This window comes from Xenopus laevis, chromosome 9_10L (assembly GCF_017654675.1).
Source record: "Xenopus laevis strain J_2021 chromosome 9_10L, Xenopus_laevis_v10.1, whole genome shotgun sequence".
NCBI classification, from domain to species: domain Eukaryota; kingdom Metazoa; phylum Chordata; class Amphibia; order Anura; family Pipidae; genus Xenopus; species Xenopus laevis.
Window position 1 is genome coordinate 47305851 of NC_054387.1, and position 23467 is coordinate 47329317.

The 23467-nt window shown below is 40.0% G+C and overlaps 1 protein-coding gene across 1 annotated transcript; it reads left to right on the top strand.

Annotated features, from left to right (window-relative positions):
• Positions 1–10: 10 nt before the first annotated feature.
• On the top strand, positions 11–23467 carry LOC108701120. The gene is made up of 16 exons (XM_018235335.2): positions 11–150; positions 2740–2850; positions 7416–7491; positions 9888–10044; positions 10187–10232; positions 12403–12461; positions 13312–13347; positions 13504–13556; positions 17445–17577; positions 17707–17903; positions 17982–18027; positions 18171–18236; positions 19364–19423; positions 19508–19590; positions 19913–20007; positions 23282–23467. Exons 1-16 carry the CDS (start codon positions 114–116, stop codon positions 23314–23316), a joined length of 1290 nt encoding a protein of 429 aa, XP_018090824.1. The 5' UTR covers positions 11–113; the 3' UTR covers positions 23317–23467.

Consider the following 23467-nt stretch of genomic DNA (forward strand, 5'->3'; position numbering starts at 1 on the left):
ATTGCTCTGCCGAGTCCGCTCATCTGGTACCGACTTTCCACGCCCAGAGATCCTGCTTACCCCAGCGCGTCAGGTGGTGCATCCCAGTTGCTTTCGGAACTTAAAGAGACAGCATGTCAGGGAAGGAGCCTCTGCTGGGGACCCTGAAAGGTGAGACTGGGGCCAAACGAATGGGTGTCAGTTGGAGTGGAGGCTTAGTGGTCGGAGCGGGCCTTTCAAATAGGCTGCTATATAGGGAACCCCAGAATAACTGCTAGTGGATACTGCAATAAGCCCCACAAAGTATCTGCTAAGGACAGAGAGTAGAGAGACCATTAGTACTGGTGTATACACCACGAGAAGGAGACACATATATACCTACCCCAACATTTAGCAACTAAAGAAGGAACCAGTACATACCCAAGTGGTTACAAGCTATAAAGGGGGCAGGTACATACCCCAGAGGTTATCAGATATAAGGAGACAGATAAAGATACCCCAGAATGTACCAGCTGTAAGTGGACAGGTATATACCCCATAGGGTACTAGTTATAAGGAAACATATATTCCCCAGAGGTTACCAGCTATAAGGGGACAGGTATATATACAGCCAGAGTGTACCAGTTATAAGTAGACTGGTATATAACCCAGAGGGTACTAGCTACAAAGGGGATCATTATATACTGAGACCAGAGGGTACCAGCTATAAATGGGACAGGTATATACCCTAGATTGAACCAGCTATAAGGGGACTGATAGATATACCCGAAAGAGAATCTGCTATACGAGGACTGGTATATATAACCGGGAGGCTACCAGCTAAAAGGGGATATATAAATATACCCCAGAGTGTAACAGGTATAAGTGAACAGGTATATATCCCAGAGGGTACTAGCTATTAGGGGGCAGATATATATTCCCCATAGGATACCAGCTATAAAAGGGACAGGTATATACCCTAGAGTGTTTCAACTATTAGGGGGAAGATATACATATATATTCCTTAGGATACACCCCATAGAAAACCAGCTAGAGAGGTGACTGGTAAATACTAGGGATGTAGCGAACTGTTCGCCGGCGAACTTGTTCGCGCGAACTTCGACCGTTCGCGTCCGCCGAATGTTCGCGAACGTCGCGCGACGTTCGCATTTTGAGTTCGCGTTCGATTCGAATACAAATCGTTCGACCATTCGACAATTCGAATTCCTTTCGACCGCTAAAAATCGAACGATTTCCATTCGTTCGAACGATTGTAAGCATTCGAATGAATGAAAAGCATTCGATCGAATGCTTCGATCGTTCGATCGAACGATTAAAATCCTTCGATCGTTCGATTCGAACGATTATAGCGGGTGTTCGAAGTTCGCGAACTGTTCGCGAACGTTCGCATTTTTTGCCGGTGTTCGCGAACGGCGTTCGCGAACACCAAATCGGCAGTTCGCTACATCCCTAGTAAATACCCCTAACAGTATTAGCTAATAAGGGGACAGGTATATACCCCAGAGGGCACCAGGCAGCTATAAGGGGGCAGATATACATATATATTCCCTAGTATACACCCCAAAGGGTACCAGCTAGAGAGATGACTGGTAAATACTATTGACAGTATTAGCTAATAAGGGTACAGGTATATATCCCAGAAGGTATCAGCTAGAGAGGGGACTGGCATATACCCCTAGTGCAGGAGTGCCCATACTTTGCTAATGTGAGGTCTACTTTTAGTGATGTTGTTCCATTATGATCTACGTCCATAAAAACATTAATAACATTCTGTTCCATGGAAAATATTACTTAAATATTGATTTATGAGAAAATGTGCATTGTTATATTTAAACATCTATTTCTTATGCAATATTAAGATCTACTGATCACCAGCTACCAATCTACCTTTTGGTAGTGGTACCATCTAGAGATGAAATTGATAAGTTCCTAGGCAGTACCAGCTAGAGTCAGTTAGTCCATACACAGTATACATGTGCCTCAGTCAGTATACATTGTTCCTATTCCTCAGTCAGTGCACAGTATTTGTATGATATCTCTGTGCCTGTTCATTGGCTGTTTTACTGAATGTTTTACATTTACACAGTTAAATGACTTATTGGTCAAGGTCCTACTGGGCCCTATAGCTTGCCTTCCCCCCTATAGTATTTACCGTGTCTGCTGTCCCTATGGTTACACCCCTGAATATGCTTTCATTAATAGGTTGCTGAAAGCTAACTCGCTGCAGGATTTTGGGAGACACCACTGTAAAGTTGCACTTATGTTTTAAATATTAACATTAACCAATTCTTTTAATTTAAATAAAAATCTGCTAATTAGTGAACAAGTCATAATGATGCGTGGACCACCATGTAGCCCAGAAAGTGCAACCTAACAAGGTGGCTGCCATGGAGGGCATACCCTATGCATTGCAGTACTGGATATATAACAAAGCTGCAGGCCCGGACTGGCAATCTGGGGATTCTGGCAAATGTCAGATGGGCTGCTGTGAAGTGCCATAGAAAGTCACACCTTAGAGGGCTGGTGGGGCGCTGTTTGGGCATCTGTGTACCTGAAATGGCAGGGCCTATTTTGATTCTCAGTCCAGACCTGCAACGCTGGCTGATGTTGGAACCAGTAGAGCTGAGGATAATATTGCAGTGTTCACTTGTAGAGCAGTCCCTAGTTCTGCTGTGTGCTCTGCCTTTCAGTGCTGCTCCTATTATTTCCTAGAAAGGAAGTGGATGCATTGTTATTTATGATAACTGCCTTCTGTTCTAGCTTGCGTCCTGAGTCTGCATGGAGCCGGCTCCCAGCCAATCACTGACGACAGTCCCCATGTGACCCCTCTGTGTGACATCTTGGAAATGATACTGCGCAAAGGACTGAAGAGTGAGTGATTATAGCCTTAACCTACCACATTCACAGACACACACACTTTATAGACACCCACTTTTTATTTACAGGTCTACAATACTTTGTCATGCACAGATTGCTATTACTCCATTCACTACCTGTGAAGCACACTTGTATATTTTGGAGCTACTGACTTAATTTCCCCACCCATACCTCAGTAATGGTGGCTTTGCCTCTGTGCACCTGCCCTGGAAAACCTATGAATGAATTTCATTTGTCCTTTAGTTAAGCATCTAGCCACTCCTTAGAACTAGATATATATGTATTCTTTCCTTGAGAAAGAGCATACGGTAGTTAAAAATAGGGATGCATCAAATCCACTATTTTGGATTTGGCCGAACCCCAGAATCCTTCACAAAAGATTCAGCCGAATACCGAACTGAATCCGAACCTTAGTTTGCATATGCAAATTAGGGGTGGGAAGGGGGGGAAGCATTTTTTACTTCCTTGTTTTGTGACAAAAAGTCACGCAATTTCCCTCCCCGTCCCTAATTTGCATATGCAAATTAGGATTCTGTTCAGCTGGGCAGAAGGATTCGGCCAAATCCGAATCCTGCTTAAAAAGGCTGAATCCCGAACCGAATCCTGGATTCGGTGCATCCCTAGTTAAAAAATGTAAAAGTTGTGCTCACCACTAATTTTTAAAACCATTAGGCGGGGGGCAATGAGGCCGTGACCACAAAATACATATAGACAAATACAAGAGTCCTCTGCACTCAACCCATTATCAATATTGCATGAAGCAATAGAATTCTTAATGAATCAGATGCAGTTTGAGAGTAGGACTGGCCAGATATGGGATGACTTTGACGTAGTTGGCCAGTTTAAATATATTGCAATATATGGACAAACAATCCCTGTTTTGTTTAAATAGCTATATACACAAAATGTCTCAATGTCTTAAATATATTGATAATGGGTTGAGTGCAGAGGACCTCTTGCATTTGTCTATATATATATATATATATATATATATATATATATATATATATATATATATATATATATATATATATATACACACGAGTGATGTTATAATAAATAATTGAGTTGACCGAGCACCCACGAGTGGATTAACGAGTAAGAGTGCAGGTACCTCCAAAAGCATTCCAAAAGGCATTACGAAAGCCTCCCGCACTCCGTTCACCATTTTAAATGACCATGTGCTTCCTTGGTTTGCTCATTCGTATATCTTAGAAAAAGTAGGAGCACACCGGTTGATTTTGAAAAGATTAAAAAAATATACATTTTATTTACCCATTTAAAAGGAAGGACAGGCCAATAGTGATGGGCGAATTTGCACTGTTTCGCTTTGCCGGAAAATTCGCGAAACGTCACCGGCGCCCGTTTTTGATGCCGGCGTCCGTTTTTTTTCGGCGCAGCAAAATTTTTGAATTTTTTTTTTTTGACGCGAGCGAATTTTTTCGGGCGAATTTATTCGCTGACGGCGAATCACGCAAATTCGCCTCGAATTCGCGCCTGGCGAATAAATTCGCCCATCACTACAGGCCAACGTTAAGGTCTCCGTCGAAGACCTTTATCAAGACCTAGTTCTCCGTAAAAACATCGGATATAAATAGATAAAAGGCATGACACTCACCCAATCGTGCACAATCCCACCAACAATGTGACAGGAAGGTAAACCTTGCGTCAAAAGAATGTATTGAGTAGAATTATCACAAGTGTATGATACAAGCAGGAAACATTACATAAAAACAGTTCCACTGGGACATAAATCATTACATTGTTGCCAAACAGAAGTAGCACTATTATGTATATATTATGTAGCACTGGCAACATTTAGCGTTGATTCAGAAAACATAGAAGGGAACAGTATTCATTTAAACCATGAGGTGCTAGCGTGTTTAATTTCTTGATCCAGAATGCCTCTCTCTGTAGAAGCATTTTGGACCTATCACTCCCACGCCTGGGGGGTGGAATGTGATCAATCGCTATGTATCGGAAGATAGGCAGCCTGTGTCCCTTCTCCAGGTAGTGTTTAGCAACAGGTTTGTTAGTATTCCCATCTCTAAAAGCGGTAATTGTGGACCAGTGGCCATCCATTCGTAAGTGTAATGTCTGGTCTGTTTTACCGACATAGGATAGACCACACGAGCAAGTTACTAGGTATACCACATAGGGGGTAGTACAGGTAAAATGTTTCCTTATCGCAAAACATTTACCTGTATGTGGGTGAAAAAAAAGAATCACCGGGTGTCGTATATCTGCACGATGTGCAGTTGGGACAACGAAAGCATCCCAGTTTTTCTCCCACCAGCCATCCTTGAGATTTCTTTAAATAGCAATTAACTGGATTACTTTTAACAAGAAGGTCACACAAATTTGTACCTCGTCTTAGCACACCATTGGAGGTGCAGGAATAACCCGCTTTAGATCAGAGTCGGCCTCAATGATTTTCCAGTAATCTTTTAGATTTTTGCTTAGTTTACTGGTGCCCCCAGTGTATTTGGTAGTAAAGGTAATTCTAGGCTCCTTAAGCGGGGGAGGTTAACCACTTATCACACCGTCTTCTAGCAATTGTCAAGGCATCATGTAGAACCTTGTCAGGGTAACCTCTGTCTTTAAATCAAACCCACATATCATCTAGTTGTTGCTCAGCCATATGACTGACAGAGTTGTTCCTCAACACTCTGCAAAATTGCAAGATGGGTAAAGATTTTTTCTGTTACCTCAAAAAATGATGATCATATCATCGATATATCTGCAGAGAAAGAGAAAATGTTTTGACTTTAGTGGGGCATTAAGAAATGTTGTTTGTAATCAGCATAAACAGGTTGGCATATGATGGTGCCATGGCCGCACCCATCGCTGTCCCAGATATTTGTAGGAAAAACTTTGAATCAAATCTGAAATAATTTAATGACAATGCCAAATCTAGTAATTACAAAACAAATGGTATTGGTGGTCCACTATCCTGACGACGGTTCAGAGAGAACCGAAACGCGTTGATGTGGGGTAGACTGTAATACTCCAATAAAAGCCTTTTTTCACAATAACCGTGAGTGCTCTTAAATATTCTATATACTTTCCTTTGAAGAAGCACCCGGGAACTGATTAATCGACGGTGAGTGCCGTTTAATAATATGACTATATATATATATATATATATATATATATATATATATATATATATATATATATATATATATATATATATATATATATATATATATATATATATATATAATACACAAAAGCCATGCATATCCTGTAAATTATATCCTTATAAACGGTGAGTAGTGATGTCATCAGTTATAAACGGTGAGTAGTGATGTCATTTCTGTCACATGACTCACTAAAATTTGTGTATTATAATAAATAAAGTACCCCCAGTTGTAAAATATGAGGATATTAGAAGTTACCTCGGAGTTCCATGACCTGTATAAAAACACTCGGCCTTCGGCCTCGTGTTTTTATATGGTCATGAAACTCCTCGGTAACTAATAATATCCTTATATTTTACAAGAGGGGGTACTTTATTCACTATATATTAAACAAAAGCCATGAATATCTTGTAAATTATATCCTTATAAATGGTGAGTAGTGATGTAATTTGTGTCACGTGACTCACTAAAACTTGAGTATTATAATAAATATTATAATTAGGGTTCTGTAACCATATAAAGATACAAGGCTGCAGGCTGAGTTATACAGGGAACTCTGATACTCAGTATCACTCATATATTATTAGGGATAATGTACCCCCCTACTGTAAATTACAAGGATATTAGAAGTCCCTGAGGGGTTTTGTAACCATATAAATTCACAAGGCTGCAGGCTGAGTTATACAGGTAACTCTGCTTATCACTCATGTATTATTAAAGATAATGTGCCCCTACTGTAAATTATAAGGAAATTGAAAGTCATGGAGGAGTTCTTTGACCATATAATGCACAAGGCTGCAGGTTGGGTCATGCAGGGAACTCTGAGTATTACACACACTGTAAGGGTAAGGGCACATGCTAAGATTCGGGGAGACTTAGTCGCCAAATGACAAATCACCTCTTCTTCAGGTGACTAATCTCCACGAAAAGCCTTCCCTCCGGCCAGAATCTAAATCACCTGCGGGATGGCACTCGGAGTGCTTCGTTTTCCGAAGTCGCTCGAAGCAAATCCGGTGAGGCAACTTCGGATGACTTTGGAAATCGAAATGCTCCGGGTGCCATCCCGCCAGCGATTAAAAGTCCCGAATCATTGCCTTTCTCTGCCCTTAGAGGGAGAGTGAACTTCTAAAATAATTTTTGATCTATACCCATTGTGCCATTCTTTTGTCAGAAGCAAACTGTTAGTAGGTGCAAGAAAAAAAATGTAAATTACCAAAAAATTATATTGTGTGATTCAGGGACCTAACATGTTTTAGATCACAAATAAAACAACTTCCCACTTCAGTTACTGTAGTGGTTTCTGCCTACTGTAAAACCCAGATTTACTGACCTGACAATTTAGATCTCCGTTTCTCTGTTTTGCTTTGTAATACAAACAAACTAAACATAACATATTTAATCTCTTCTGTTCTTTAGGTGGAGTTCTAGGCTTAAAGAAAAGGGATTACTGGGACTGGATAGAGGAGTTGCCTCAGCATGATTCCTGTGGAAGGTAAGGGAGAAGGTGTGTGTGGGGGCAGGCACAATATAAGAGACGAAAACAACTAGTAATGGATATATTTAGCTTGTTTTGAACTGTAGTGCCGTTTACACAGTGTCCCGATCGTGGCACAGAAATGTACAACTACAAAAGCAGGGAATGGTCAGTGAAAGTATATTAAGATTTCTTGTGTTATGGTCATCATTTTGAGATAATTGAGATAATGTCCAATAAAAAATGATACTTACAACCTTTATTTGCAACAGTTACCCCCATTTAATACAGTATTGCCTTTAAATGTGGTTATATAGCCCTATAGACAGTACAACTGCATGGGTATGGGAAGCACCTAGCTGAGCACTGAATCAGATTTGAGTCAAGCAGAGAATTCAGAAAAGTATATCCAGTTCAGCCATTCCCTCCAGGCACATCTGCAGGATTTGAGGGTAAGTCCATTAGTTTGACTGAACCCATGCTTGACACGGTATTAGTGAGGATTCAATACATTTCTGTTGTGTCTTGAGGCACATTCCCATTGCCTTGTGTTGTGTTCCTGTTCTTGTTTTTCTGTCACGACTCCTAAACGAGAAAGCTTAGCATCTGCCTATAGGCCAATGGGCCAATATGTTGGATGCTGTAAGCTCTTGTAGTGCCTATTAAAAGGTGCAGTGAGTGACAGATGCAATTCCAGTATGTGCACTTGCTCCTGTTGAGTAAAGGAATCATATCCAAAGATATTCAGGAGTGGGTTGTATAAATGTGACAGGGGAGCACAGGAAGTAAGCTTCACCTGGGCAGGGACTGAGGGAATGTCAGTTTTGAGCAATCTCTGTAAAGCACTGACTGAGAAGGTGTTGGCGCTATATAAATAAAGTGACTTCTTTCATAGTCAAGGCTTTCCTGGCACTCTTCCTATTCCCGTGGCTGAGCTGTGCATTCTACCTGCAAGTTATGAGTGTGTCAGCAAGGATCTGTTAGGCTGGTGTACTTGTTCTTTAGATCCTGGTTCCCCAGCTATGAGGAGTGAATACATAGCATAGCCAAGTGCTCTGGAAACCAATGAACTTTGCTTTAAATGGGACCTGTCACCCTAAGAAATAATTCCAAATCCTATTTTATGATTTTGTTCGCAAAATAAACTTCACTTATACTATATAAATGATTTCATCCTTATTTCTTTTAGTCTGGGAAATCACAATCGTATCAAGCAGGCAGCAGCCATTTTGTGGACACTGTTGTTAAGGCAAGCTTTAGATCAGGTGCTGTGTTATCCACAGGGGGGGATGAGGCATATGGATTTAAGGGTAGGTCTTAAAGGAACAGTTCAATGTAGAAATAAGAATCAACGAACATATCTAATATATATAATCTAATATAAAAACCAAGAGAGCTGCAAAGCAGAAAGTAGTCTTCTGGTTATTATGTTAGACATCCAGTCACTCCAGCCTTTATACATTACATTTTTGGCTAATGAACTATATTAGAAACTTTAATTTTGTACAGCCTATCTATTTACTCACTTTCTATTTTTATACTGAACTGTTCCTTTAATATGACTTAACTTTTTTCACATATGAGTAATACATGTTATCCTTGCAGTCAGTACCAACCATTTGGTCTTTTGGTGTGCTACCACAATTAATGTGTACATGGTCTTGTGGTTGCATGGGTGTGGTTTATAGTGGGTGTCGTTTAAAGTGGGTGTGGTTTAAAAACAGGGTCAACATTGGCCCTCCACCATGAAGGGCAGAAAAATTCCGGCCCTCGGTACCACAGAAGTTGGACAGAACTGCTTTAGATCATGTTTAGGAGCCAAGATGGGGCACTTGATAGCCATGCCCAATGCACTGGCTACACAGTAAGACGATGAAGTCAGAGGGGGGATGTAAGGGGTGCAGTGACATCTAAGAAGTACAGAATGGAAAGGGGAAGTAATTGCCTGCCCTGAAGGCAATATTTGATGGACAACTAAAAAGTTTTAAACCAGTTTATAACTGGTATGGATGTTTTAATAAAAAAAATAATTTATCATGTTTAATTTTAAAAGGACTTTTATTATACAGCGTTTTTTATGTCTGGGTGACCGGTCTCTTTTAAGGAGAGGGATGTAAAACACAGCACAGAGCTGAATTTACTAAATAGCATAGTGATGTATCAGTATTGCATTGAATTTCCTAGGGTTGTGGGTTGTGATCATGAAACGCACCTTGTATTTAGGCATACATAGTTAATTATTTAATACTGAGATAAAAATTGTTCCCCTCACCATGCATTCTATGAATGGAACTGACTATCCAACCTGTGAATTTATGATCTTACTTTGCTTATTCAGCGATTGGACAAGTCAATATTAATATGATGTTCTTTAAAATCCCATGAATTATAACGTGCCCCATTTTCATCTACAGACTCTCACATCTGTCTGTCATGATAGAGAAGACAGGGGCTTGTCCCAAATTGTTGACCGCGCAAGGCCGAGGACGATACTTTCTGCGTTTAGCTCTTAACAGGAAATATTTAGCAGCATCGGTCCAACACCTCTTGCACACCCAAAGACTGCTGGAGGTAGGTACTTTGCTGGTGTTGTGTATGCTGTAGAATTTTACAAATCCTCTCACAGTTGATAGGTTGGGAGAGTCAGATGGCGAGGATAGTTTTATGCTTGTAAAAAAGAAAACATACTAACTTCTTTTTCTTTTTATTGCAGTGGTATGATCCGCTTATTTCTGTTCTGGGAAACGAGGAATATTTAGGTAATGGCAATTCGTAAATTTGACTGTAACTGATGGACATTTTCACTAAAATGACGTTTTAGTGTGATATTGATAGTTATGTTATTTTATTTCACATTTTGCTAGTTGCTAGGTTCATTGATCTTAGTAACTGGAAAAGGTTTGAATGGCTGGCTGAAGATGAGTAGGAGAGCTTAAAGAACAGAGAATGTGATTGATAAGTTCACACCACCAGTTATGCAGCAGTTTTGTAATGGGGGGCAGGCCCGGACTGTTAATCTGTGGGTTCTGGCAAATGCTATAAGGTCCCATAGAAAGTCAATACTTAGTGGGCTGGTGGGGGCATTTTGATATATATGCTTCTTAATTATTAAGTCTTCACTTTTCTTAAAATTAGCTCTTTCGTAAATTCCTTTCCCTCTTTCCTTTTCTTAACCTGATTTTCTGTAAAGCTGCCCATAGACACAAAGATCCTATCGTACGAATCGAGGATTCGTACGATTTTCGGACACTGTATGGAGAGTCCCGACATTTTTCATCCGGGGGAGATCGGCATTTTTGACGTTTTTATCTCATTATCATCAGCATGGGAACTCTGGGGTATAACCCCAGGTATCCACCCATAAATGACAAGGGGAGCAAAAAGATTCTATATCCTTAAATAAAGACGCAATAGTCCAAACATTTTTTTAGAAATGGGAAACTTTTATTGAAATTGTACCACAGACAGTAAAAGCCAGAATTCAAGACTGTTTCCAATCTACGGATTGGTACATACTAAGGACCATAAGTGGTGACCAACCGATAACCCTGTAAATGGGATTATGCTATGCAAACATAGGGGTATATTTATCAGAGTGAAGTTGCAGATCGCCACAGTCCGCTAGCGTGAAACACCGCTTCTCTCCATTCATTTCTATGGAATTTTTAAAGGTGTATTTATCAAACTGTGAACTTTCACTTTCACCCTTTGATACATATGCCTTTAAAAAATCCCATAGAAATTAATGGAGGGAGACAGTATTTCACTCTAGGCGACTGTGGTGATCTCTAACTTCACTCATTGATAAATATACCCCATAGTGACTTAAAGCACCTGTTGGGCAAAAATATTAACAACCAAAGGTGTGGCCACAATAGAGCCCACATTCTGGTTGGGTTTTTTTAAAAATGCCCCCCCCCACCAGTGCTAGGTCACTTGCACGGAAAGGGAGCTCCCGTTGCGAGCATGTAGTAAATAACGCATGTGCATAATGGGCTTCTGATGTCACGCGCATTCACATAAAGAGCAATTTGCAGCATTCGTTCATTATGCGTGTGCCACAACATGGCCGCTTGTACCGGGGTGGGTGGCCTAGCGCTGGTGGGGGTCATTTTTTTTTAAACTACTTTTACCCCCAACCGGAGTGTGGGCTCTATTAGCCTGCACCTTTGGTTGGGGATAATATTTTTGCCCAACAGGTGCTCTTTATCTCTATAAGGTTTCCAATATCTCTGATAAAACCTTTTGGAAGGCCTTTTTGTTTAGAGAGTATTTGATTTGATTATTTTTCTTCTTATAACCACTGATTTTATGGTTAATGGTTATATAGTTTAAAAGCAGTAGCATGCTGTTATGACCAATTGTATTAAACATCTCCTGGACTACTTTGATTGAGCAATAATTTAATTTATTATATTTAGAATGTTTTTTTAATTTCAGTATGATGATGCTTATATTAAATTTTCATTTTAAATCAGGCCATAAATTCCTAGATTTGGTGGGACAGTTTGTCTGATTTCCACCTGACAGCCTCACCATCTGGGCATGTATGGTCAGTTATACAGTTGTTCTACCTGATAACCCTGTTCACTTGCTGCTACTCTAATTGTTTGGTGTTCAGGAGGTTGGCCCGAATAATGCAAAGGTGGCCATGCACCTTGTATAGCACATTGTATGATAACCATAAGCACTTTGGTTTAATACATGCACACATAACTTTGTGTAAGGAACATCTGCATTTCAGTAGCACAGAGCACCTGATATGAGAGAGGCAGTTTGTTAGGTTAGTTTTCACAATATATAATAATGTCAATTTTAAGGTAGACTTCTAGTTCTTAGTCTTTTGTTCTTGGCCCCTAGCTGTTTCTAGAAGTACTGTCCCTTCTCCTCTTGGTATGTGGCTGTAACATTTGTGTTTTCTCTCGACAGAGCCATTCGTATCTCTGCTGCTGGTAGTATCACAGAGTCATTTTGCCTTGGATCTCCAGGTATGCTTGTACTACCATGCATGCTTGGGAATTGCCCTTGATATTGACTTCAGTCATCTTATAAAACAGTTTACTAAGTGGGCATAGATGATACATAGACGACTATAGGCTTATCTAATGCAGTTTAGAAGTTCTGATTCATATGTATAAATACTAGTAACTGTTAACAATAATCTATAGTCACATACTGTGGTTTGCCTAAAGTTAACTTTTAGTATGATATAGAATTATTAATTCTAAGCAATTTTTCAATTGGTGTTGCTTTTTTCTTTTTTGTAGTTTTTGAATTATTAGCCTTCTTCTCCTGACTCTTTCTAGCTTTCAAATGAGGGTCACTGACCCCATCTAAAAACACATGTTCTGTAAGGCTACAAATGTATTTAGTGCTACTTTATATTACTCCTCTTTTTATCCAGGCCTCTCCTATTCATATCCCAATATCTTATTCAAATCAATATATGGTTGCTAGGGTAATTTGGACCAACCAGATTGCTGAAATTGCAAACTATTTCAGAATATATGGTTGCTAGGGTAATTTGGACCAACCAGATTGCTGAAATTGCAAACTATTTCAGAATATTACTATCTACATTATATTGAAAGTAAATTTAAAGGTGAACAACCCCTTTAAGGGTGTACAGTTCCCTCCTATACACATAAATGAAGGAGGAATGTGCTTACAATAACCTTAGTCCTGTATTGTACTGTATAATGGAAACAATATGTCCGCTCTTGCCCATATGTATAAACACAAGTATACAGATAATACATTTCTTTGCAGGCAATGAGCTATACCCATTATAAATTATGCTATATCCGAGTAACAAATTTTTCCTTTTTGGTTTTTCAGAACTCAAGTTTCCTAGACGAAAGCTGGTTGTTGCCGGTAATTAATATTCTTATTATTCAGCCCCAAAATGAACAAGTTTAATATGGGTTATGCACACAACAGTACAGTGATGCTTTTTACTTAAAATTGATGGGGAAGCTATGTGCCGCTGATAGAGAATGCAACGTCTTGTATTTTATTGTTACTTTTAAGGTGTGTTCATCGTATCAGACTGTCCCATGCCGGGAGCTTGGAATGGTGCTCAGGTAAGGAACCAAAAAATGTATTCTGCTAATGGCCAATAATCTGTGTTTACGACACTGGTGAGCTCTATTCAGAAGTTGCGCTCCTATGATATCATCAGTTTTTTGTTTTACACTGGCATTTAATTTCGACGGCCTGGTTACCTAGAAACCAGTGAATTCATCAGAAGCTATCGGCTTGTCTTGATGACATCACTAGCCCACTTCTGACTCGCGTAATGTCAGCATGAATGAAAGCATATCATTATTAGCTAATTGCATGGCTGAACATAATTATTTAATTTACTGACAAATGTCAAACTAGCCATGGACCTGATGACATCATCATTGCCCAGAAGCTGTGTCATTTTTATTTTATATCTTTAATATCAGAAAAACATTATTCATTTCAGAATGTAGTTATTTGCGTGGGGGATGCCATTACTAGCTAGCTATTGGTCTTTATGTAACAACGTTTTTAGAATACTGGTTAAATCACCAACATTTTGCTTCTCTTAAAAACTGATGCTATATTCATAAGTTAGTAAACCATATTATATCACCAGCTACCCCCCCCCCCCCGTGTGTATGATATTGGAATTTCCAGGAAAGCGCTCCCTTGTTCAACCTGAGTGCAATGAATAGGGCTTGTGCTGAATATACATGTTTCCTATTTATTTACAAAAAGAAATCTATGTATATGTTGTGTTATTTCTTGAGCTAAACAGGGAAGTTGAAGGTATTCAACATTTAGTCCTTGAGAGGTAGATAATTAGATTTCAAGTTCTCATATAATCCCCTTGCATAATAAACTTTCGGGGTGAAGGGAGTGGATTGTATACTAGGGATCTAATTATCTCCTTCACAAAGGACCAAACATGGAGTTGCTTCAATTTCCTCGTTTAGCGCAAGAAATAATAAAAAAACAGATATGTTTTAGGAAAATTATATTTAGAACAAGCTCTATTCATTGCACTAATGCTGAATTAAGTGGTATACTGCCCTTTTAAAAGGGTTGTTCATCTTTGAGTTAACTTTAAGTATGATGTAGAGAGTAAAATTCTGGGATAATTTGCAGTTGGTTTTTATTTTTTATTATGTGGTTTTTGAGTTATTTAGCTTTTTATTCAGTGGCTCTGCAATTTCAGCAATCTGGTTGTTAGGGTCCAAATTTTCCTAACAACCTTGCATTACTCTGAATAAGAGACTGGGGTATGAATAGGAGCGGCCTGAATAGAAAGATAAGTAATAAAAAGTAGCAATAACAATACATATGTAGCTTTATATACTATATGTAGTCAGAGGAAAAATGCAAATAATTCAAAAACTATAAAAAATAAACAATGAAGGCCAATTGAAAAGTTGCTTAGAATTGACCATTCTATAACATACAAAAAGTTGACTTGAAGGGGTGGTTCACCTTTAAGTAAACTTTTATTATGTCATTGAATGGCCAATTCTAAAAAACAAATGCTCTGTAAGGCTACAAATTCATTGTTATTGCTATTTTGTATTTCTCTTCTTTCTAGTAAGGGCCTCTCCTATTCATATGCCAGCCTCTTAATCAAATCAGTGCATGGTTACTAGGGTAATTTGGACCCTAGCTACCAAATTGTTTATAATGCAAATTGAAGAGCTGCTGAATAAAAAGCTAAACAACTCAAAACCATAATTAATAAAAAAACAAAAACCAATTGCAAATTATCTCATAATTATCACTTTCTACTAGGGATGCACCGAATCCAGGATTCGGTTCGGGATTCGGCCTTTTTCAGCAGGATTCGGATTCAGCTGAATCCTTCTGCCCGGCTGAACCAAATCAGAATCCTAATTTACATATGCAAATTAGTGGCGGGGAGGGGAAACGCGTGACTTTTTGTCACAAAACAGGGAAGTAAAAAATGTTTTCCCCTTCCCACCCCTAATTTACATATGCAAATTAGGGTTCAGATTCAGTTCGGTATTTGGCCGAATCCTTCGCCAAGGATTCGGCCAAATCCAAAAAAAAAAAAGTGGATTTGGTGCATCCCTACTTTCTACATTATACTTAACTCAAAGGGGAACAACCCCTTTAAAGGTGAACCACCCCTTTTAAGATGTAAAACCCCCAGAAATGAATGTAAAATCTGTCTGAGCATTTGCATTCGTATTTATTTTTAGACTTGTTTAAACATTTTTTGATCATGTTGGTATCATAAAAACTTGTGTGTGACATCATCACTTGCGAGCTATTTGTTTGTTGAACTGATGACATAATTAGAATTTACCAAACTGTCTATACAACTTCATGGATTGCTTGCTACTTGTCTCGGCAATATGAACGTTACTTAGTAACCAACATCATCACCAAAAACATGGTTTGCATTATGTCATCAGTAGCCTGGTAAATGCCTGCGTAATGTCCCTTGAAACCAACACCCCTGTCTGGATGATGTCACTGGCAAGACGTGTGTGTTTGAATGCTGCCGTAACAATTGTGCTTCCAAGGGGAAAGAGAGATTTTGCCCCCATTTGCTTCTTAGCAGCAGCCTGTTGTTTCCCTGCTTCCTAGCCCATTCTCTGTTAGTGATTTTCCATCAGAGATGCCGAAGCTGGCAAGCATGCAAGAACTTTGACTACTTAACTTGTAGCAGAAGGGCATGGTAAAAGCCAAAAGGCTGCACATATGCTGACTCTGTGCCAGTAGAAAAGGGTGTGGTGATCTTTATAACTGGTTCTACCTCTTCTGCTAAGCTAACACATTTCTCAGCAACCCAGGCAGCTCCCTTAGGGCTTTATTTACTTAAGCTCTGGGTGTCAAACTGCTGCTGCAATAAAATAAAGCTTTATTCTGCACAATGACTGTTCATTTCAAATGCGTGTAGGGTGCAAGGGTTGTATTTTTATTTCATTTAGCATGTTATTAATATTTTATATGAATTTTGAATGCTCCTATTGCTAGGCACCCCTTAACCGCTGTAAAGTTGTCAGCAACTCTGCAGATGGTATCTTAGTGCATCTATATCAAATTATCAATATTTAGAGATGTGGTCAGAAAGTAAGAGGAGCCGCAGCTCCCTGTTGCTTCCATTTAAACCGTCCAGGTTCAAACAAGTCAATATTCAACCCGCAGGGCAATTAGTTGGATAACAGGGAAGTTGGCCCATGTATGCCCCCCTTACTTGTGTGATGATCCTGTTTCAGTAGCATGTGTTTGTCATGAAGCTTTAAATTGGAATGATTGTATGTATGATAAAAAAAATACCGCACTCAACAGGCTTGGTTCGGTTAGAGCAGTGATCCCCAACCAGTCGATCATGAGTAACATGTTGCTCCCCAACCCCTTGGATGTTGCTCCCAGTGGCCTCAGAGCAGGAGCTTATTTTTTCCAGGCTTGGAGACAAGTTTTGGTTGTATAAAAATCAGGTGCACTGCCAAACAGAGCCTCAATGTAGGTTGGCAATCCACATAAGGACTGTGATTGGCCATTTAGTAGCCCCTTTTTGGCACCCATGGACATTTTTCATGCTAGTGTTGCTCCCCAACTCCTTTTACTTCTGAATGTTGCTCACGGGTTCTAAAGGTTGGGGATCCCTGGGTTAGAGTAATAGACAAGCAAAGAAATTCACAGGAATTTATTTGTCTATAAAATTCAGTTACTCTAACCGAACCAAGCCTGTTGAGTGCAGTATTTTTTTATTTGATAGACATTTGAACTGCTCCCTGTTTTTGTTTGGTGAGTGCTCCTTCATGTCTTTTATACGAACAAAAAGCTGTGGTTTATTTCAACGTTTTGGCTCCTGTATTCGAGCCTTCTTTCCTGAAAATGTCTCAAGTACAGTAGCCGAAACGTTGAAATATAACCAGCACCAAGGCAACTGTTCATTGATTTTCGCGTGCACCACATATCACGACTCTATATTCCCTCTCCAGGTATCTAGAAGGCAGAGTGTTTGTGGTTGAGGTGCTGCCGGGCAGCCAAGCAGAAGTGGACGAGGTAGTGTTGTGCGGAGACATCTTAGATGAAATTAACGGAGTGTCTCTGAGATACGCATACAATGGGCAGGTAAGGTTGCCTCGGTGAACCTCAGAAAGGATTTTTCTGCAGGAAGGAGTGGAATAGATTTGGGAATTGGAGTGATGACCTGGGTTTTTACTCCTGGTTCTTATTCATGTCATGTACACCTATCCTCAGGCCGGCACAGTGCTAAACAGACTAAAGGGGGAGCCACTTTACTTTGGACTGATCCGGTGGCGTTGGAAGGATGGACAGCTCTACCGTCCACTCATTTCTTACATAAAGGGCGTCCAGGAAAAAGTGCCTACCTTTCAGCTTCAGCAACATCCTAAGAACCAAGAGAGTGGGCATGACAGGCCACAGCAGGATGGCAGGTAGGCTTGTGCTCCAGTAGTGACAGTAGGGACGTTTTGTATCTGTGGTGACATTCCTTCATTTTATTTGCTATCTAGGCTCATGTACACCCTTCAGTACTTGGGGAAAGCCGCAGTCGGGAAAGTAAGTATACACCAAAGAGTACACGTTCTGACTTTAATTGATTGTTCCTTTTTACAGTAATATTTAAGCCATCAGGATACTGGTCCCTCTGGAACAGGTATAGTTATGATTAACCAGCAGCTTTTGTTTTGTTTTTTTAATAGTTTGGTGGAAAAGAAGTCCTAGATGTAGGAATCACTCAGGTTCGACAGTTAAACTGCTCCCCAAAGGTAAGATGTATATGGAAGCACATTAAAATATGTCCAGTGTCTTTAAAATAAGTAAAGGCAAAGTAATATTGTGCCACTGGAACCCTGTATACTCCATACAGACATGGTCTACTATTTCAGTTTACATTCTCATTACATTATGCAGGCTGACCTGATCACAATACCATCATTGTCCAATCTTGGGATTTTCCACCAGTTCTGATCAGATATCTGTTGGGCTGCCATTTTTTTGTACAATACATGGGCCAAAAAGTTGCTTGGATAAGAGTGGATACCTCAGCAGCCAATATATAAACTAGGAATGCACCGAATTTTGGATTCAGCCGTACCCCCGAATCTGTCATGAAAGATTCGTCCGAATACCGAACCAAATCCTAATTTTCATATGCAAATTATGGATGGGAAGGCGAAACAATTTTTACTTCCTTGTTTTGTCACAAAAAGTCATGCGATTTCCCTCCCCATCCCTAATTTGCATATGCAAATTAGGATCTGGTTTGGCCTTGCAGAAGGATTTGGCTGAAACGTGCTGAAAAAGGCCAAATCCGGAACCGAATCCTGGAATTGGTGCATTCCTAATATAAACATGTCAAGCTCTCTGATGTCTTATTCACTAGTAGAGGACACAAGGGTATCCCCTTCAAACTAAAAGAACTGTTTATCCCCCTCTGAGGCTAATTGGGGAAAGATGGCTTTGCATGGGGTTTTTATTACGTTCCTCTGGATTCGCTAGAATTTAGGTAAGATTTATTTGTGCAGAAATTTCAACTGGATGGGCATATGTTTCTTTTTTTTTTTTTTAACCTCAACTACTGTGCAAAACCTTCATAAAAAGTCAATGGGCATACCTTAGGGAACGGAATGTAAAATCATTGCCTATCTCAACAGGACCAATACAAAGTAAAAATAAAACAGAAAGTTAGTGACCTTTGAAAAAACAACTACAGTTGAAGGGGCTTTTGTACCTTGCAATGATTATACATTTCATTCCCTTCGGTATATATACCCAACTAGTTTCTATGCAGGTACTGATGGACGGCAGTTGAGGGGGGCTGTTGTACCTCAGGGGGTTTAGTTCTCCTTTAATGACAGTTTAGTAAATGCACACCCTACATTTTTGTTCCTAGGAAGTGTTGTTTGATGTGAAAGAGACCGAAGTAAGAATACAGGACAAAGAGTCCCTCAAGGTAGATGAATCTGCTATATAGCCACATACAACAGTGTGCAGAAGTCTATGTTGTTTATAAAGTACATTCCGTATGTTCCAACAGGTTATCTTCCGTTATCCATATCCAGAAATATCTAGTGTGGGGCGCAGGCTGGATAACAAAAAAGTCTTTGCTCTATGTACATCGTAAGTATGGCTGCCATCTTGTATTCCTTTCATTGGTCTAGACTTCTTTAACGGATAAGGACTGAGCATTGTGAAGTAAATTCATAAGCTCAAACTGTTTTTGGCTGGGCATTCCTTACCATTGCATTTGGGCCCTCTACTTTTAGTAAGCGCAGTAGAATAGGAGCATTACTGTTGCTTACTGCAAGACACTATTCCTGTTTATGACCTATGGCTCTGCTCAATTTCTTTCTAGCGTGAGAACTTAACGCACATAAAGGTCCAAATAAAAAGAGTGATTTTACCAATACAAAAGTAATTGTTTTATTTTTTTTAATTTCAGTGACAAGGACTGTATGTCTACCACCACTTCATTCACATGTTTGGCATTTCAAGCAGCCAGCAATGAGGAATGCGAAGAGATCATACGGCGCATTGGTAAGATTTGTTTTTTTACCCCGTTCCTGTAATTGGAACCGTATATACTCGAGTATAAGCCGACCCAAGTATAAGCCGAGGTACCCAATTTTACCTACAAAAACTGGGAAAACTTATTGACTCGAGTATAAGCCTAGGGTTAGAAATGCATTTTAGGACATCTTCAGCAGAACACACGCTCCTGCGTGCGCTCTGCTAGGGAAGAAATAGCCTCTTACTCACTGAAGGCTGCAGTAACACCTCCGTGCTGCCCACACTTAGGGGCAAATTCATCAAGGGTCGAATTTCGAGGGGTTAAATCCCTCGAAATTTGACTGGGGAATAGAATAGGCAATTCGGGCGAATTTACGCACTGGCGAATAGTCGAATTGGCGAATAGGCGCTCGATAGAATATTCGCTCGAAGGATTTTCATTCGATCAAATGCCTTTTTATTCGATCAAAAACTTGGAAAACAAGCCTATGGGACTTTCCCATAGGCGTTTAAAGCAATTCGGTAGGTTTTAGGTGGCGAAGTAGGCAGTCAAAGTATTTTTAAAAGAGACAGTACTTCGACTATCGAATGGGCGAATAGTAGCAGCGTTTTTGCGCTTGATCCAGTACTTCGACTATCGAATGGCGAATAGTCGCAGCGTTTTTGCGCTCGATCTATTCAAATCATTCTACTCAGTTTAATTTACGCCAATTCGATAGTCGAGGAGCACAAAAAAATACTCGAAATTCTAGCTTTTTTTCCCTCTATTCATTCACCCAAGCTTGGTGAATGGGCCCCTTACTGTTTTACTGTTTTAATCTCCCCCCTCATGACTTGGTCCTCCCTCTTTAGCCCTCACTTCTTACTCACACTCACGCAGAAGTGCGTGTTCTGCTGAAGACCTAAAATGCTTTCTTCAAGTATTGGTGTATAGATAGACTCCGCGCTTTGTGTTTTTGGAATCGGTATGGCAGCACCCACTTAAATCATGGGATCACTAGTCCCTGGGGATAAATATAATATATAGAGTGGCGGTGCGCTCTTGCGCTTCTTTATATCTGCAAAAAGAAAAAATGTGCTATCATGTAATACAGTTGGTATCAGTCGGATGGTTGATACAATTGGCTCTACTTGCATTCAATTAGAAAGGTAGCGTTCGTATATGTATGTATACTGGGGATCTCCTCCGTAGTTGTGCAGAGTATGCAGCTGTACGATCGTTCTGTGCAACTATTGGGTCCTGAAGTTTCTGTGCATTTAGCGTGTGGAGGCAATGGGGATCTCCTCTGTGGTTGTTCCTTATGGAAAAAAATGTGCATAGTGAAATACAGAGGTCTTCAGCCGGCCCGCACTGGCCTTGTACTTACAGGATATGCAACTTTACGATCGCTCTATACAGATAAATCTCGGGTGTGCATGATCGCTTTGTACAGCTGATTGTACAAAACTGCTCTCACGGAACCAATTAAAACAAGGTTCCCCAAAGTTCAAACGGCAGCGTATGGAATTTAAGTAATCAGAGACTGAAAATGCGGGGAAAGAAATTCCACGAGGCAGACAAACCCCTCCCTGTAAAGAAGGAGCAGCAGCCTTCATACGCTGAACATACTGAGCCACAGAAACTGCAGGACCCGGGATTCAGCTGTACAAAGTGATCATAAATCTGCACACCCGAGATTTATCTGTATAGAGCGATCGTAATGCTGCAGTGCGGGCCGGCTGAAGACCTTGTCTGTATTTCACTCTGCACAGTTTTTTCCATCAGGAACAACCACGGAGGAGATCCCCATTGCCTCCACACGCTAAATGCACAGAAACTTCAGGACCCGATAGTTGCAGAGCGATCGTACAGCTGCATACTCTGCACAACTACAGAGGAGATCCCCAGTATACATACACATATACGAATGCTACCTTTCTAATTAAATGTGAGTAGAGCCAATTGTATCAACCATCCAACGGTATTACATGATATCACATTTTTTCTTTCTGCAGATGACTAGAGTATAAGCCGAGGTAGACTTTTTCAGCACATTTTGGGTGCTGAAAAACTCGGCTTATACTCGAGTATATACGGTACTTGGGAATACTACAAGGCAAGCAATAGAACACTTTCCACCAATGTTTTTGGTTCATGTAGACTAGGCCTATATTGGTAGATTATAGTTATTCTTTAATATAAAAATAGTAGGCCATACACCATTAGATCCGCTTGTTTGGTGAGGTTTCCATACTTGTGGGTCTGGGCCTGATTTGGCTGATCAGTGGTCCTAGGGCCAACAATTATCTTATAATTTGGGGATATGGAGATCCATCAGACGAGGGCCGCATCAGTGTGCAGATGAGCACTTTATTTTGGGCTGGCAACCAGCTGCATGATTTCTTTTGGCACAGACAACTAAAAATACTCCATAAATGTAAGACCCATACACGTTGCTCATGGCAGATGCAAATAAACACAATAAATGTTCTAGAACATGGGTATCAAGTCTTAAAAGGGAAGTGAAGTCTAAAATAGAATAAGTGCTGTATTTTGTATACTAAACATAAACATGAAATTACTGCACCACAAGCCTAATCAATGTATGCTTTCAAAGTACCTTTGTTAAACATCTTTGCAAGACTAAGACTGTGCACATGCTCAGTGTGGTCTGGTTTTCAGTTCAGTTGGTTTTAGATAGTTCACCAGACTTCTTCCATTCACTTTCTATATGTAACTGTTCCATTTTCACTTTCTATAGCAGCTTGGGAGGGGTCGCTGACCCGGCAAACTGTACACTTTAATTGATACATTTCTTATCTCTCTGGAGAACAATCTGAAAACTGAACTGAAAAAAAGTGTTTGGAAGATGAACAACTCCTTTAACTTAACTTTTAGTGTGTTTTATGGACTGGCTAATTCCGAACAACTTTACAGTGGGCCTTCATTAATTGTTTAGTTCTTGAATTATTTGCCTTTTTCTTCTGACTCTTTCCAGCTTTCAAAGTGGGGTCTACACATTGTTACTTTTTATTACTTATCATTCAGACCCTCTACTATTTATATTCTAGTTAGTGATTTGTAGGCCGGTCGGGTTCAGGCTGACCTCATCCCCATTTGTGGGTGTTGAGCTACTCTTCCCGCCCACCACTGCCGCCTTCCAGTTTTATAGTCGCGCACCTGCTCGTACCCCCTTTTTATGATGTCATCGGTGGGGAGGTTCTATAAACAGCTCTTGTACCACCACTTGGCTTTAGTTCAAAGCACACTTTTGGCAAGTACTGGTCCTTTTTAATTTCTTTAATATGTTCTGAATTGCAGCTGCAGGCTTTAAGCACACAGAATGGTTTGTGTGAAGAAGTTCCCAGCCAGGAAGGAATAGCATACCTGCCATTATCGCACTTAAAACTACAGAATCTTATGATCTTCCATTCTAATGAAAGGCTTGCACAACAAGGCTTGGATCTGTGTGTAAATAAATAGCGTATTTTTTTTTTTATACAAACA